This window comes from Leucopleurus acutus, assembly GCF_964270905.1.
Source record: "Leucopleurus acutus genome assembly, chromosome: 19".
In the NCBI taxonomy this organism is placed as follows: domain Eukaryota; kingdom Metazoa; phylum Chordata; class Mammalia; order Artiodactyla; family Delphinidae; genus Leucopleurus; species Leucopleurus acutus.
This window is the reverse complement of record NC_139161.1, coordinates 54,955,238-54,972,463: the sequence shown is the minus strand read 5'-3', so window position 1 is coordinate 54,972,463 and position 17,226 is coordinate 54,955,238. Positions and strand designations below refer to the sequence as shown.

At 47.6% G+C, this 17,226-nt stretch overlaps 1 protein-coding gene across 4 annotated transcripts in view; it reads right to left on the bottom strand.

The window, feature by feature from the left end:
- Positions 1-7,478: 7,478 nt before the first annotated feature.
- SHISA6 (shisa family member 6) overlaps positions 7,479-17,226 on the bottom strand; it is a gene marked incomplete at both ends in the record, with an annotated part of 243,352 nt that continues 233,604 nt past the window's right edge. For 2 of the 4 annotated variants that reach the window (XM_082859871.1, XM_082859873.1), the window contains 3 exons: positions 7,479-8,029; positions 9,648-9,800; positions 13,567-13,623. In XM_082859871.1, coding sequence (XP_082715997.1) covers positions 7,479-8,029; positions 9,648-9,800; positions 13,567-13,623 — 761 coding nt within the window. The remainder of the gene's footprint in view (positions 8,030-9,647; positions 9,801-13,566; positions 13,624-17,226) is intronic. The other 2 variants (XM_082859872.1, XM_082859874.1) reach the window with 1 other exon arrangement.

Here is a 17,226-nt window from a genome sequence, read left to right as displayed (position 1 = left end):
TGTCCAAAGCGACATGGAAGGTGAAAGGCTGTCCAAGACCCCTGGCATCTCAATGCTTCCAACATTGAGTTTTCTCTGGCCTTGGCTTATTAATGATAGTATATTAAGACCTCATTTGTATAGATCTCACCAATTTAAAATTAGTGACAACTGCGACAGGGGCCAAATTGAGGTTTAACTTTGAGAATCAAAGAGGAAAATTTGAACAAATTATTTGAGTTAATGATATTTAAAAGTGGATGTTTATAGAGAACAGATGTATGGTTGCCAAGGGAGAGGAGGGGTGGGGGAGGAAAGAACTGGGAGGTTGGGATTAGCAGATGCAAACTATCATATATAGGATGGATAAACAACAAGGTCCTACTGTAGAGCACAGGGAACTATATTCGATATCCTGTGATAAACCATAATAGAAAAGAATATGAAAAATAATGTATATATATGTATAACTGAATTACTTTGCTGTACAGCAGAAATTAACAATTGTAAATCAGCTGTACTTCAATAAATTTTTTTAAAAAGTGGACGTTTAGCCAATTTAAGAACCATGTTAAGCATGTTCAGAATTCCTTGACTCAAACCTCTTGACCATTTTTATATCAATTACACATTAGTCTTACCTGTTTGGTAAGGAAGTTCTCCTGTGATTTTCTATGAGGAAACATATTGCTAGTCTAATCTAGCCATTCTGTGTATGTGTAAGCATTGTAATTAAATTGCACTTCTCTAAAAATAATTTTTTTTGCCAACTCAGAATTTTGTCCTCCTTTGGGTTTCCTTCCAATAATGAATATAGATTAATGAAGCTTTGCTCTACTTGCAATGTGTGTGTGTTTGCTGTGTGTCATCATGGATTAGCGACACCACGACCTAGAGGTAATCCACTGTAATAATGATTGTTGTAGTGAGCAAAACAGGTTTCAGGATATGTGTGGTTATGTGTTATTATGTATTAAAAGAGTAAACAGGTTTATAACTTTGTCCTAGGTAAAGAATGCCATTGGTAAGAGATAATAAAAGGATTTTTGAATATTAGCTCAACTCAGCCGAGGAGAAGGGTTTTAATTACAAAGGAGCTGGGCAGTTGGTAAGAGAGTATAACTGTGTGGATTCTAGGAACTACGGAGGTGCTGAAGCTGGCAGAAGGCCATGTCCTGTTTGGCAATACTTTGTTTGCTGAAGCAGAGCCCACCAGTATCTAGGTTATGGGGAAAATTCAGAAACACAGAACAACAGATGACCTTAGCAGCAAAAGTAAATATGGGCCAAAGGAAATAATATAAAAAAACAAGTCCAGAGAAAGAGGTCTTGAGCAAGACTCTGAATCTAAATCAGTTTTCATGGCACAACCTCATTCTCTGGTTAAAATGTCATCATGGCTATTTAACCACCTGTACTCTGGTCACCCATGGCAACTGCAAGCACTAACTCTAAAACCAAACTGAGGCCTCATGTCCCAGAATAATAATGCTGGAGTCGATGAATATGGATACAAGGTTGTAACTTCTGGTTCTGCTTTGAGTTGGTACACCTTATCCATTGGCACTTGTTCTAAGCCTACCTTCCTACCTTCCTTTTGTTCACCATTTTAAAAATCTAATTTGCATATCATACAATTCACCCATTGTAATATACAATTTGATGATTTTTAGTAAATTTATGCCATTGTGGGCATCACCATAATCCAGTTTTACAATGCTTCCATCACCCTAAAATCTTCCTCATTCCCATTTGCAGTCAATCTCTGTTTCTGCTCCCACCTCCGGTGATCTGCTACATCATTTTGTGATTTTTAGTTACCCTTAGTTTTGGCTCTGTGTTTATAGAAGCAAGCATGTGGCTATTTTAAGAGACATAGGTTATGTTGAAACGGCTTTATTATTTTTTTAATCCATAAATATCTGTTACTGACAAAAGTGGAAAAATCCTTAAGACTAAATCTTACTAAAGTGATATCTGTTTACAGTACATACAGAATGTGCTTTGACAGGTAAGTAGAACGATGAGATTTGTACAGAAGCAGCAGTTACAGGAGCACTGCTCATCGTGAAGCTTACTTACGAGGAATGAAGAAACTGTGCAAAGGTACAGATAGAAAGGTACTTTTCATCAGTACTATCATATGTAATAAACATGGAATCCATAAATTGGGCTAATACGTAAAAATGTTCATTAATCTCCCCTTAGGAAATTGTGTCCCCAAACTAAAAACATTACAGAAAGAATTGCTTTTTTTTTTTATTAGAGAATTTCAATAATTCTTTACTACAAAATGTCTAGTTGAGTTATAGAACTAGAGGAATATTGCCACTACGAAGCAAATGAATGAGTCCTCCCAGGCAGTGGCATTCAAGGGTCACAGCAGGAGTGGACAGCAGAGTTGAGCAGGGGTCTTCCTCTCAAGACGGGTCTACCGTCTTAGGGACGGTACTAAGAAAACACATGACGTCATTTCTCTGACTGATGGATGGTTGATGTGTTTGTCGATTTACAAGATGGGTTCAATGATACTGAATTGGACTCTCGATTCTTGCTTCTTCACAAGCTTTCACCGGGAGGATGACAGTGTCACAAGGAGGGGCTAGAAAGGTACTGGGATGGGGTGGGTGCCCACCTCTTAGCTGCCCAGGGGGGATGTCTCCTCCTCCTCCGGGTGAACGGAGCCCAGTGTCTGGACTCGGTCTTCAGGACACAGGTTCTGGAGGGGGATATAACATCCACTGCCCCACAGGGGCTCTGCTATGCATTCCTCTCTGTGGCTTGGAATGCGTTTCCAAGCTGCCCTCAAATACAAACTTCATGCCATTGTGGGCCAACCTCTGGACCTTTCTCCTCTAGCCTGTCCCCTCTCTGAAATCAGAACCAGCTCCCTCCAGCTTTAAGGACTGCATCAAAATGAAAACTTCAGGATTCCCCAACGACGCAGACACCTAAGATGATTTAGGTGTGTCTAGATGGGGGGGGGGGGGGATTCCATGACACACGGTTGGTAAACCACTGAATGGGTAGGCTGTTACACCGTCAGACAGGAGAGCACCCCTGGGTGGCTGCGACCACAGGGCCCTCCCCAGGTTCTGGAGAGGAGTCTGGTGGCTGCCTAGGGCATGTGAGGATGCCGCCGTGGGGTGGGTGGAACGGGATGTGCGCAGCCCAGTTGAGGAGAGGAGCGGGTGCCAGTGGGGAATGGGAGCCCTACATGTAAGAGCGGGATGAAACTTCAGAACTCCTTTGGTCAAAGCCCCTCACTTTACAGATGGGAAACGGAGGTGCTGAGTGAGAACGTGGCTTGTCCTTGGTCGCATGGCAAGACGGAGACAAAGCCAGGGCCGGAGCCACGTCTCCAAGAGCCTCAGCCCTGTGCTTTTTTCCTGCTTTAGTACGCTGCCTTCTGAAATCAAATATAGAGCCTAGGAAGACATAGCTTTCATATAGAATCTGTCACTAAAATGCTGCACTTATATATATATATACATATATATATGTATATATATATATATGTATATGTATAAAAAATAGGAACCCTGAAAAACACTTCATTGAAACACAACGAGCTTCCTTGAAAATACTCCAGAGGCAAGTTTCCCAGGTTTGGGGAGGATGGTGGAGGAAGTCACGTGGGGGGAACAGAGCAGGTGCTTCCTAGGACCCAGATCATGGGCAACCCTTGCAGATTACCTTGGGTCAGGTCCACAGTTGCCTGTGAATGGAAACTTGAGGCCAGAAGGCTGGTGGCAGACAAGATATCTCTGAAGAAAATGGATTGTTTGGTGGCAGGGTTATTGGAACGGATATTTCCCCATGCTTGGAGAGTCATGAGGCTCTCCAGTCTTTAGGGGCAAAGAGGGATCTGTGACGCACACAAGCAGGACAGGCACAAGTGAGATGGAACAGTGGCCAAGAGCCCTCAAAAAGGATATGAATCTTTGGCCAGAGCAGGAGCCTCTGGGCTAGCAACAGGCTGGGGCAGAGGCTTCAGGGACATGTCAGCTGTAGGAACCAAAGCTGATCTTTGACCCATGAGGCCTCTGACAGAGCAGCTCCCATCCTTTATCTCGTAGGGGCAGGAGGTGAAGAATAAACCAATGAGGCCAACAGAGACCTGAAGAGTGTCTCATTCTGGGACTGTTTTCATTGAGAGCTCTACATTTCAGAGCCAGAAAGTACAGCAGGACCAGGGAAAAGAAAGTATGGATGGAGAGAGGTAAATGGAAGAAAAGGGCAAGGCGGGGGAGATGAGAGGGAGGAAGGACTGAATGGGCATAGAAGACTGAGGTCAGTTTCCAGGTGGGAGAGTGGAAAGAGGGGAGAAGACGTTTGAATGAAGAGAAGGGTTGGAACTTTCTAGAAGGCAGACCCATCACCCAAGACACTGGGGAGCCGTGAGTGCAGAAGCCCATTTAGGGGGTTCAAGGAATTTATGGGAAAGCCTTTGTGACTTATGAGCTCACGGAGCCAGGATTTCACTGGAGGAAGTGAGGCAGGAAAGGTGGAAGGACATGATCGATTGTGAGAGCTTCGCTGTCATCAAAGGCCAAGCAGAAGAGCAAGAACCTTCAGGGCAGGAGAGGACCCATGCAGACCGCAGTGCATTACCAGCAGAGCAATGGAGACTCACACAGAGAGCCGGACAAGCAGAGGGAAACTTTGGGCTTTGGGCTTCCCTTGCTGGGGGAGGCGGGCTTCCATTGTCGGGGAAGGGCCAGCCCTTCCAAGTGTGGTAGTGGCCACCAGCCTGGTGAGGCTGGAAGTCAGGACATCTGGGTTCCAGCCCCAGAACCCTCTCTTATCTGCTACAAGAACTTGTCCGGTAACTCAGCTTTGCTTATTCTGCAGACATGGATGGCACGACCGATAAATGAGATACTGCTGTGTCCCAGTTAAGACATCACTGTGTGGATTTTGAAATGAGGGACTGAACTGGAGCAAGTCTGTAGACTTCTTTCTCTTATTTCCTTCCTTCCTTCCCTCCCTCACTCCTTCCAAACCCAAGGGTGAAACAGAAGAATCATTTAAAAGAAGTAATGGTTCGGGTAGAAGTTTTTGATCCGAGTGATACCAGAGGTTTTAAACTGGGCAGCAGGAATGCTGGGATGAGAAATGTTTCGGAATCAATCTGTCAAACAACCCCTGAGACAGACACACAGGGCTGGGAGGAGCATCGTTCTGAGGGCTGGAGGACTTGGTGCTGAGATGATGCTTCAGACACAGAATGAGATCTGGTTTCTGGTTCAGACACATGTGTGTGCAGACACCTGGGGAGGGGATTCTCACCCACTCACGTCCTTTCGCCTCTGCACCAGCAGGCAGCCTTCAAGGGGACTGGCCGAGGGCTGGATTAGAGAGCAGTGGGCAGAGAGGACCAGCTGTGACAGACACACATTCGTTTCCAGGAATCGTTGATTGCCTCCAGCCCAACCCTCTTAGCCTCACCTTCTGGACCAAAATCTCATAAACCCTTAGGGACCAGCCCTTGAGAAGGTTTATGTGTTTGTAAGGAAGGAAAGCAGAGTTATCTCTGGCCTCACAGCCTCACAGACCCAGTGGCACTACCCCATTGGGGACTTCAGGGCTGTGTCCCTCACCCCCAGCTCAATCCCCTCCTGATTCATGTGATGGTGAGCCTTGAGGGGAGGGGGGAGAACAAGAGCTTTGGAATTCTTGAATAAGTAAGAGGAATCAGTCAATTGATTTCTCTGTGGATTAGATTAAAAATTCCCAGGGCCGACACTGGGGAGTTTTCCCTGCCCCGCCCCCCTATTTAAAGGGCCATACATATTGTATGCGGAACTGGGGAATCTAAAAGCCCAGTTTAAGGTTTTTGCTTTTGGAGTCTGACCGTGGCGGCAGTCACATTTTTAGTATCATACCTTCACCCAATAGTCTGAAGCCGATTCCCCCAGCTCCAGCCCAGGGAGGTACCCTGGCCCTGAGAATGGGGGAGCCCCTTCTCTCTCCCACCCCAGGCTCTAGTCTCCAGGGAGTGGATGCTGCGTCGTCGTTCACTGTCTGCTCTCCAGGTGGCTGTCACATCCTGCCCACCCCCCAGGCTGGAGGCAGAGAAGAGATGGGCTGGCGGGGGCAGCCCCCCAATAGAGCTGAGGTCATGGATCTGCCTGGCGCCCAATGCTCCCTTTGGGGGAGCGACTGGGGAGCTACTCAGTTAACTCCCAGACCAATAGCCTGGAGTACCACTATTTGCGTCTGCTAACGGGTCTCTGTCCCTTAGATCCAAAGGAGGCACTGGTTTGTGGAAGCAGCAGCCAGGAGAGAGTCATGGAGCTGCAGGAGAATGGGAAGTGTGGGAGGGGTGGGGAAACAGGCAGAGAGAGCAAGTTCTAAACAGAGAAGGGGCCAAGCAGGGGGGCAGTGATGGGGAGAGAGGAGCAGGCAAGGTGCAGGACAGCCACCTGGGGTCCTCCTTGGCTGGGGCTGAGCTGCCCCCCTATAGAAGCCAGAGCCTCTGTCCTGCCTGACGTGCGTGGTGGGAGCCCTGGGCGATGGGAATGGCGAGCCCCTGAGGCCCAGGGCGTCACAGTCGCCTCTCCACCTCCACTCTCTGGCCAGGGGCAGACGCCTCTTGGGAGAAAAGCAGGGGAGGGGAAGGCAGGCCAGAGGAGCAGGTCACAGTTCAGACCTAGAGGCCTGGAGGAAGTGTGGAGATCACCAGGTTGCTGGGGGGGGGGGGGCACCGCAAAAGTCCCTGCACCCCGTCCCTGCTCTCTTCTGGAAGGACTAGAGCAAAGCTCCAGCGAACCCAGGGGTGGAATCTAAGGCTGGGGGAGGGGCAGAGACTTGTGGGCGGGGTAGTCAGCTGGAATGGGGCGGGGTTCCCACCCATGGAGAGGCAGCTGAAGGAAGGGAACCCCTCCCTGTCCCGGGGCTTAGGGGAGGGGCACAGGGCCCCAGGGGGTCGGCGGAGGAAGGGCCACCCAGTGGGGACCAGAGAGTTCCAGCAGGCAGAAGAGAATCATTATTGTGCTTATGGACACAGCAGCTCCCTGGCTCTGAGAGAGCGAGCGGGCAGTTTTTAGGCACTAGATTTCTGTGATGCGGTTTTAAGTAAATGAATGAGACCGAGTAGCCTGTTCGGTCAGGGTGAGCCCCTTGACTGCACCCACTGGCCAATTCAAACCCAGGCAGCTTCGGGCCAGGGTCAGACCAGGGTCTCTGAGCCCCCAGGATGGGGAGAGGGGATGTGGGACTGAAAGGGAGTTGGTGACAGTCGGGGGGGGGGGCGAGACTGGGGCCTAGCCCCGCTCCTCCCTCCCCTTCGATTCTTCTGGAAGAGTGAGGATGATCGCTCTAGATCCCAGGTCCGAGCGCTGTGCCAGACCACCGGCCGTGTCCCAGGAGTATGGCTTCCCGGGCAAAGGCGGTGCACCCCCAGCTCCTACAGAGGGGTCGAGGGAAGGGAGCCATCCAGAGCTGGAAGCTCTGCTCCAGGCCCCTCTCGACCCCTGGCCTGCCTGCCCTGCCAGTCACACGGTCACTTCTGTCTTGCTGGCTGTGTAGCAGGTGTGGTGGCCTGGGATGTAGTGCAGCTGTTCCACGGTGTTGTGTCTGCGTGAGGCAAAGGCCTGGCGCTTGGCTGCCGTCTGGCTGTGGCCCAGGGTGGCGCAGGAGTTACTGGACGCACTGGGATGGGAGTGCATCTTGGTCATGCGATAGCGGTTCAGTACGGGCGTGGACACAAAGACATCCGTGTGCGAGATGGCCCGTGACAGGGACTGCTCGGGGAAGGCCGTCCGCTCCGGGGACAGCAGCGGGTCCTGGGAGTGCAGGCGCTCCGTGGAGAGCAGCTGCTCTTCCGACAGGATGCGGTCGTAGGGCATGCCGAACTCATCCGGCAGGCCCCGCTCCAGGGACAGGACCCTGTCCTGAGACATGGCCCGGAGGGGCCGGCGGGGCCGCTCTCGCGGCAGTGGCTTCTGTTGGGACATCTGGATGACGTTGAGGGGGAGGGTGCCACGGGCGGCCAGGTCGGGCAGGTGCCGCCTTCTCATGTAATACTCGTCTGCCTCCTTGTCAGCTGTAGGGGAGAGAGAGAGTTCGAGAAAGAAAGAGAGAGAGAGAGGAGTGAGCTGGGGTAACACTGTGACAGTGCAGCTAGGATCTAACTAGGATCCTGCAGCCCACACAGGTAGAGGCTGTGCTTCTCCAGACCCCAGGGGTCTTGTTAAATGCAGAGTCTGATTCTGACCTAGCTCTGGGGTGGGTCTGAGAGTCCACGTCTCTAAGGAGCTCCCAGGCAATTCTGATGCCCCTCGTCCCTGGACCACCTTGAGTATCCGGGGTTAATGGACTCCCTCGAGGTCTCCAGGGAGTTCATGGCCGAATAGATGGCAAGCCCATGACCCTGAACTCCTGCTCCAGTACTGCTCCTGCCACGCCATGGTCCCGCAACAAAACAGCTCCCTGGGTCTTGCTGAAACACCCAAGGAGCAGCCGGCAGCTTTCTGATGAGGCTCAGAAGCTCTCTCCGAGGAAGTTGGGCTGCAGAACAAGACTCCTGCTAGAATAAAGCAGAGTGCTCCACCCAGGAGGCGCTTGTGAAAATGCTTACTGGTAACTTAGAAACATAGTAACACCTTCTCTGGAGTAACAGCCTATGCCTAGGAAGCCAACACATGGGCATCCAGCCTCCACACAAGCACAGAATCAAATCTACGCGTGCTTCGCCTGTGCCCACGGCACGAGCAGGCACCTCGTTCAGATGCTCCGCCCATCTCTCTGTCCACGAGGCCCCCCAGGCTCACCCTTGAACTCACCCAGGACATGCACAAGCCTTCTTTGCCCCACATTTCAGGAATGAGGCTTCCTACAGACAGCCTTCCAGATCTCTGCAGAATGTGGGATTCCCATTTTTAGCCATAGAAACTCACTGTTCCACCTTGGCGTTTGCTGATATGGACTCATGGGCTGAACTTCTATCACAACAGGTTACCCTGTACTGTCAAGCACAGGCTCGGCCCTGTAGCTGGGTGGTCATCGAAATAGACTCATTGGGAAATGGAGGCAGAAGGTCCAGGGGTTGGAAAACTGGAAGAGAAGACCTCTCCTGCCATGTACCTTCTTGACATTGTAACATCTGAAACCCATCAATCCCTAGAGCTCCCCAGACTCAAATGGCAGAGCTGGGACCATGGGATGTACTGGGCTCGACTCATGAAATGGGGTCTGTGCGTGGAGTGGGGAGTCTCAGGTTCCCAAGACAGTGTTAACGGGGTTAGGGAGGGAGCTGGTTTATGGGCCCTTCCACAGCCGGTATCTGGGAAGAGTCTCAGAGAAAGCTCTGTCATTGAGAGCCTTTACTCCAAGACAGATAGAGAGCAAGGAAGGCCCAGGGTTTGAAGAAGGCAGGTGTGGGGTGAGGCTGGGGAAAGGCTTTCTCTTATAGTTAACCTGGTACATGAGTTGAAGCACTGAGGATCCCATGGCCTCCATTCTACTGAGGGAGAAGATGGACTCACGCTCTAAAGAACAAAAACAAGGGACTTGTCTGTTCTCTTCTACTGTGCTACACCTTGCTCTTTGTTCTTGGGACACCCCGCTCCCATGCCCTCAGGTGCACAGCAAGAGAGTGAGACACAGGAAGATGTTGTGGAGGCCCCAGAGGCAGACCCCAGCCCCAGGAAAACCCCACTTACTTAGCCTCTTCAGGGATGAGTACTTGCTGGGATGGGTCTTCACTGCGGACTCGTAGGATGGGGGCAGGTGGGCCAAGTTCTGGAAGGAGCGGGAGAAGGAGAGGTCATAGGGCTCGGTGGCCGATGTCAGGATGTTGTTCATCCGAGGCTTCTCTGCAAAAGAAGGGAAGGGTCATGGCGTTAGTGGGGACAAAGGCTGGGGGGCAGGCAGGAAGGAAGCATTCAGGTTCCATCTCTCATCCCCGTCCTGCTTTCCTGGCCCCATGTGCTAGGACACAGGTGATGCTGGTGACTCAGCCTCCCTCAGTGCTCAGCTTCAGTTGCCAACAGGCCGGGGGACAGGTGCTTTTGGCTGCACTGGCCATGATGGCAGGTTACCCTTCCTTGGATGGCAAACTCTTTCTGCCAGTATATCACTGGGCTGTCTGATGAAAACGTAAGCCTGATGGAGCTGGGTGAGGGGTGTCATAAAATCATCTATTTTGGTGTGAAGGTTCTATCCTTTCCCCAATAGCATTAGGCATACTAGCTCTCAGGCTCAGAAAATATCTGAGTTTGAAGGAGGTAGAGTGACCCATCTTGTCTGCATACCCATAGAACTGGGTCCAGGACCCAGCTCCACCGAGACTACAACCCACACTGTCCGCGAGGTAATTTCACCTCTCACGCCACCCCTTCCACCTTTGGCTTCTCCAAGCCCTACAACTGACAAGCTGCTGTGAGCTACAAAGCCATTTCCTCTTGTTCCTGCTCCTTCCTCTGAAGCCCCCTTAGCCATCTCTGAGCTGCTGGAGGAAAGAACGTGGGCAAAATGCCTAGTACATCATTCTGTTTTTCTCCCTCCATCCCTTGAGATTACAGAGTCTAAGAGAGAGAAGGGAGAGTTGTTCAGTGCCAGACCTGGAGAAAAGAAGTGGGGAAGACATGGAAGGGAAGAACAAAGAGAAGTGAGGTGAATGACTAATGAGGTGAATGAGTTGGGCTGGGCTCTGGGGGCCAGATTAGGAATAACACAGGAGTCGGGGGAAGAGGAGATGCGGGTACGGGTGCTGAGTGGCCATGAAGATGGGGTACAAAAAGGAATAGAGATCCAAGGCAGGAAGACAAGCATGCCTTGGTGCTTGACTGACTTGAAGCACGGCAAGAAGTTAACAGGTATTGCCGGGGAAACAGTGGTACCATTCCCAGAAATGAGGCAGCTGGGTGGCTCTTGCATCATCCCTCCATCCTCTTGGTTTGGGACATCCAAGAAAGGGCAGGCTCTAACTTTGGACAAATGTATCAGTGGTCTGTGTCTCCCTATGCCTCTTGGCAAAGAGGGTGCTGTGAACTGTGGGACAAAGAGGACTCCTAGGCTTGGTCCAAGGGCAACCTCAGTACAGGGAACTCCTGGCTTCTGTATCCCTTCCTGCCTTCACTGGTACCCTCAACACTGGGGATGGAGCCAGGGGAGCCCAGCCAATGAGCTGGTGTTCGCGCCAGCTCAGTACATATGTGAGGGGGTGGGGGATGCTCTACATCCCTGAATGATCAGAACATGCTGTACTGAAAGAGCCTCCCTGACACAGATCGGGACAGATACCAGGAAATGGAGTGGGTAGGAAGCCGGGAGCACTGCTACCCAGAGCTGGGTAATAGCCACAGCCCCTTAGCTCTGGTTTCTTCACTTTTGGCCATGCTGGAGAAGAACGAACTTCCCTCTGCCTGTTGGCATCATACTCCCACTGAGCGCATCACTCAGCTCACCCACTTCCAAATGCAACATTTCTGGATGCTCTTACCCCTCACTGTTCTCTAAAACCTGCCACTGAGCCAAAGCCAGACCTTCCTTGCTTTTTCCCTCCACCATGATCGCCCCTGCCCCCTTGCTCATGCTCTCTCTCCTATTGCTATGCCCTTCCTTATTCTTCCTCTATGCAAATTCTCCCTTCCCCCAAGACTCTTCGCTATGACAACATCACATCTTTAAAGCCCCTATTGCTCTTCTGGTCAATACCACCCAGTTTAGTGTCTATGTGGTCTCTAATCATTTGACTTGAGTTGGTCTTGCTGATCTCCAATGATTGCAATCTCCTTGATAGCAGAAGTCTTGCTTTCCAATTTTTCTGATGCCTTCATAGTGCTTGGCCCAAAATAAGGATCCAATTAATACTCATTTGCTAATCAAATAGACACAGGCTGCCTCTTCTCTTGAGAGCTGCTTTGCCAGCTCCTGGGAAAAGTGTAACATCTAAGGGAGGAATGCAGAGAAAACCCTGCTTCCGCTAGGCTGCGAGCTGTTCAAGGGCAGGGATCGGGTCTCATCTACCCTTATCTCCTCATCTCCAGGTAGAAAAAGAAGACAGGAAGAAGAGGAGGGAAGAATGGTTCCTCCTTTTGTATTCAGGGGCTGCGCTTGTGTTGGCTTCTTCCGGGGAAAACCAGCTCATAGTTACTCTTTCAGAATGATACTGAGCTAGCAGAGCATCCTCGTTTGCCTTTTCTGGCTCCTCTCCCTGCTGCTGCTTCATCACCACTGGGCATCCCCCAGGCTTTCTGCTCCTGCCTTCTGCTTTTCTCTTTCAGCCTTCTTGCACAGATTGCCCCTACTCCCAAGGCTTCTGTTACCGCTTCCAAAGCATAACTTACATCTTCAGCTGTCATCTCCCTCCAGACTTCATGTCTGCATTTCTAACTGCCTGGTGAGTGGTTTTTCTTGCAAATCCTACAGTCCTATCCGGCTCTCGATGTCCAGATCCAGGCTCACCATCAACAGCTCCATCCTCAGTACACTGGTTGCTTTCCTGATTCCTTAGATTGTGTTAATAAGACCCTCCATTCTTCTCATTGATCGTGGCTTTGCATTTTACTCATAATTGACTTTCATCAGCCATATTCAGTTAGTAACTAAGTTTTCCCAATTCTTTCTACAATTTCTTTCATATCTGAACCCTTCTTTCTCTCCCCACTGTCCACATCACCACTGATACCAGCTTCTTTTAACTGATCTCTCTGATTTCTTCCAGTTCTAATTTCTCCTAGGCCCGAAACCTGAAACACCTTATTAAACTGTTGCTTTCATCATATATTTCCACTAGGAGCTGAGCACTGGAGGGGGACATCAAAATAGTCCACTTTTGTTCTCCGAATTATAATGCAGAAATAGAGCAGATAAGAGGGGTAGGTCTCTCTGCCACGTGAGCTGCAGAATTTGTCTTTGTCTTGAGTTTCTCTCTCACTAAAATTTAATGGTGTTTTCATCATTTCATAGCAAAGACAGAAGAATAATGATAGCTCACAGTTTACGTGGCTGTCACGTTCTGAGCATGTACCAAAAAATAGTTGTTCACTGCAGTTCCAAATGATAAGTTGTGATCTGGTGGGAGGACGTTGAAACCTAAGAGGGAAACATGGGTTTGTAACCCTTTGGCAATTTGCTGCCATGCCTGTGCTCTGCAACTTTCAGGTTCTTCCTCTGCTGGGAAGCTAAAGCTCAGGTCATCCAGTTGGGTTTTGAGTTTTATTAAATCTTAATTAGTTTGGGGAGCATCAATAGAATTTTTCACATCTCATGTCATTACTAAATGGCACCACAAGTAGCCTTGGGCAAAGGAGAGTGTTCACTCCTTGCTGTGGACACATGGAATTTATGGCTGCAAGAAGTGATCAAGATTGCAAGTGAAATGTGTTAAGAAAGGGGCTTACTCTTTCCCTTTCATGGCAGAAGATTGCTCTGATATCGGAGACAGACACTAGGGGGACAATTGTCTAAAAGTGAGAGAGAGGCATTGTGGCCCTGGAGGAGGGTGGGTACCTGGCTCCTTGCACCTTAGCTTCAGTGAGCCAGTGACCATGTTTGATGCCATAATAGGCATCAGTAGTTAGGATGGAGCCACCTGGAATGAGGATGGAATGCAGAACACTCTCAATCATCTCTCACCATGTGTAGGGGTCTGGGTAGCGCTGCTTAAAATCGGATGGTTATACTGATGATCACCTGAAAATCACAGAAAAAAATTTTTTTAAAGAAGAGTTCAGGAATTCCGTGGTCTCTCCAACACAGAAGCACCTCTCTTGACTTCTACTATGCTTCTCTGAGTCAAAGCAAGCACTTCTTAAAAGCTCAGACCTTTGGCTACCTAGAAATGGGGCAGGGTCCTTCCTCTGCTGTTTTTGTCTCTCTCCTTCTGCATCAGGGCTTCCTCTGTCACCATGATGACCCACCCACATCTGTGGATCTGGCTGACCAGCAATAGAGGCTTTGTTGGGGTGGAGGAGGAGAAGGATGGAGACTAGGGGACATTTGGCAAATACACATATGTGAGATAGAGAACTGGGCAGGGGAAATAGATCCTTTTTTGGGGAGGAGGGTGTTCAGGTATGGTTAGCCAGGAAGAGGATGCCATAACTTAAAGTGCTTACACTTTATGGGACTTTGATTTGTCCCAGGTCTTTATACACAGGTATCTGGGTGCATCCTGAGATGTGGCAAGCTGACGTGATCTGCCCACTGCCTGGGATCCTGGGTTCTAGGCCCTGCCCTGCCTATACATAACACAGCCTGATTTCAAAAGCATTGGTTTTAATTAATAATGCAAAAGTCCACATTGATTGAACAAGCCACAAAATTAATAGAGCCATAGTTGCTAAAGCCAGGAGTTCAAGGTATTCTGAGGGCTTCTAAAACTGAATGGTTTGTCTTACCACTAAAGCACAATTCAACATTGTATTATGGCTTCAATTTGACATTGTATTTTTGGGTTTTGTTGGTGCATGCATCTAATTTCAACTAAAGCAAAGGAAAGAGGAGGCATGAGGTCTTAGCTTTAGTTTTAAACCGTGGGTCACAGCTCTACCATCCTCTTAGGTCTAGGTCTGCTTCCATTTCCTGGATGAAACCATCTTTCCTACCTTTGGCATTATACCTTCTGGCTACTCATTCTTAAGCTCCTTCACTAGATCCCTTTTTCTGTTTTATTCTCTAAATACTAGTGCTCCATAAGGCTCAGGTGTCTTCATGAAGACTTAGGCTCCACCTTCTTGCCCAAATTGATAGGTCTCAAGTCTACACCTCTAGCTTGAGGTCCATCTGGTCTGCAGGGTTAGATTTTAAACTGTTTATGGCCATCCCCGTGAAATTCCTGCTCTTAGCCCAAACCATCATGTCCCAAAGTGAGCTCAACATTTTGTTCTCCCAATGCTCAAGCGCTGTCCATGGTACTGACGTTCCATGGGCTTGGAAAGCGAAACTTCAGTCCTCATTCACCATTTCCCTCCCTTCATCCTCCGTATCCATCCAGTGAATCCCCAAATCCTCTTCCTATGACCATATCCTAAATCCAGGCCCACAATGTTATTTTTTTGTTCACATTTCTCTTAGTTCTAGTCTCTGGCCATTTCCAAGACAAATCATCCTGTGTGCTCCTACCAGACAAAATTTCCCATACCAATGGAATCATTTATATCATTCCTTTGGTTCAGACCAGAGTCTTTAAATAGTCATGGACTCTATCCAGTGGGGTATAGGTTTGGGCGGTAAGCCAGCATTTCTCACATGAAGATATTCTCCCTTCCCAAAACAGAATATTAAGTTATATCCAGGGAAAAGCTATTTGCCAAATGCTGAATCAGTTCTACCCTGGATCTGGATTTAAGCAAGAAGAGAGAATCCAGGAAGGGAAATAAAGGATAGATTTGTTCGGCTTGTCCTCCAGAGGCAAAGAGAAAACCAGTGTCATTGTTCTGTGTTGTTATTGTTATTTTTTGTTTGTTTTTAAACAATATGGCAGCATCAAATAAACAGTTGCAAGAAATGAGAGAACCCAAGTTAAATGGTGGCAGTTAGAAATACTTCTAATCTTCCTTTTCAGAATCTAGGTGTCACCAGGAAAGGGAGATGATTCAGGTTCATTTAATAATCCCTGGTAACCAGCTATGGCCCAGGCTCTGTACTAAACACTTATTTATTTATTTATTTATTTAATCTTATTTTTTGACTGCGTTGGGTCTTCATTGCTGCACGTGGACTTTCTCTAGTTGCGGCAAGTGGGAGCTACTCTTTGTTGCAGTGTGTGGGCTTCTCATTGTGGTGGATTCTCTTGTTGCAGATCACGGGCTCTAGGCACGTGGGCTTCAGTCGTTGTGGCACATGGGCTCAGTAGTTGTGGCTCACGGGCTCTAGAGCACAGGCTCAGTAGTTGTGGTGCACAGGCTTAGTTGCTCCGCAGCATGTGGGATCTTCCTGGACCAGGGCTCGAACCCGTGTCCTCTGCATTGGCAGGCAGATTCTTAACCACTGCGCCACCAGGGAAGTCCCTCACATACATTTTTTAAACTAGTCTTTGCAATGATTTTCATTTGAATTTATATTATTGACCTACCGATTTCCAGACACTGCAAAAAACTCCTTAAATATCTTATTTGAAGTAATTCTTATAATTTTGTTTACAGCTGAGTTTACAAACAGGATAAATGTCTTGAACTTAGATATTTTGTTTACAAGTGCAGGGCTTTTCCTTTGTTTGAAACTTACTTCAGATATTTCGCTAACATTTTATTTTTTTCATATACTGGCATTAAGGAAAAAAATTTAAAGTATAGAGGTGAAAAATTAAGCTATCTTAAAATAACCATTGTGACATTTTGTTATATTTTCTTTTGTTTCCCTCCCCCATACATTACTATGTGTATGTTTACATACACACACACACTCACACTTAATATTGCAATGAATAACCATTTGCATTTTTCACTTTGCACAAGTGAGAATCAGATTACAATGCTTAAAATGGAGAAAAATATGGTGATTTGATCCTCACATATGTACGAAATAACAAATGCATAAGGTTATTCATTGTAGCATTTTTATAGTAGCAAAACAAACAACCTAAATGTTCACACCTATATGTACATACACACACACAGATAAAGGTGTAGTTTCCACATATGTAAATAAGCATATACTGCTTTTAATCTGTTTCCTTAATGGACAACATGTCTTGAATATACTTTCATGTTTTGAAGTAGTCTTTTATATGATTTCACAATAGTCTTTTCTATAGAATAGTCCATTGTATATATATATATATATATATATATATATATATATATATATATATTTGTGTGTGTATATATATATATATATATATACATTCCCCTATTAACCTATTAATGTGTATTAATGTGTATTTGGATTGTTTAAAAGTTCAAGAAATGTACACCAAACAACCTTGAACACAGTTCTTTGTCCATGTCTTATTTCTTTAAGAAAATAACTGAAAGCAGGATTTCTTGGTGAGCACACTGCCAATTGCCTGATGTGATGAGGTGGGTTCATGGATTTCCTCATATTGAACTATTCATCTATTCGTAGGATATACCTTACTTGATTTTTATGTCTTATTCTTTCCTTACAACACTGGATCCCATTTGCATATATCTCATTTAATTCCTATGTATTCATAAAGAAAATTTGCATTTTTTGGTGCTAACATGGCAGGTTTTTGTATCAAGATAATGATTTTGTAAAATCAAGTGCATAGTGTTCATCCCTCTGTATGCCTTGAAACTATTAATAGAGCATATGAAAGATCTGTTCTTT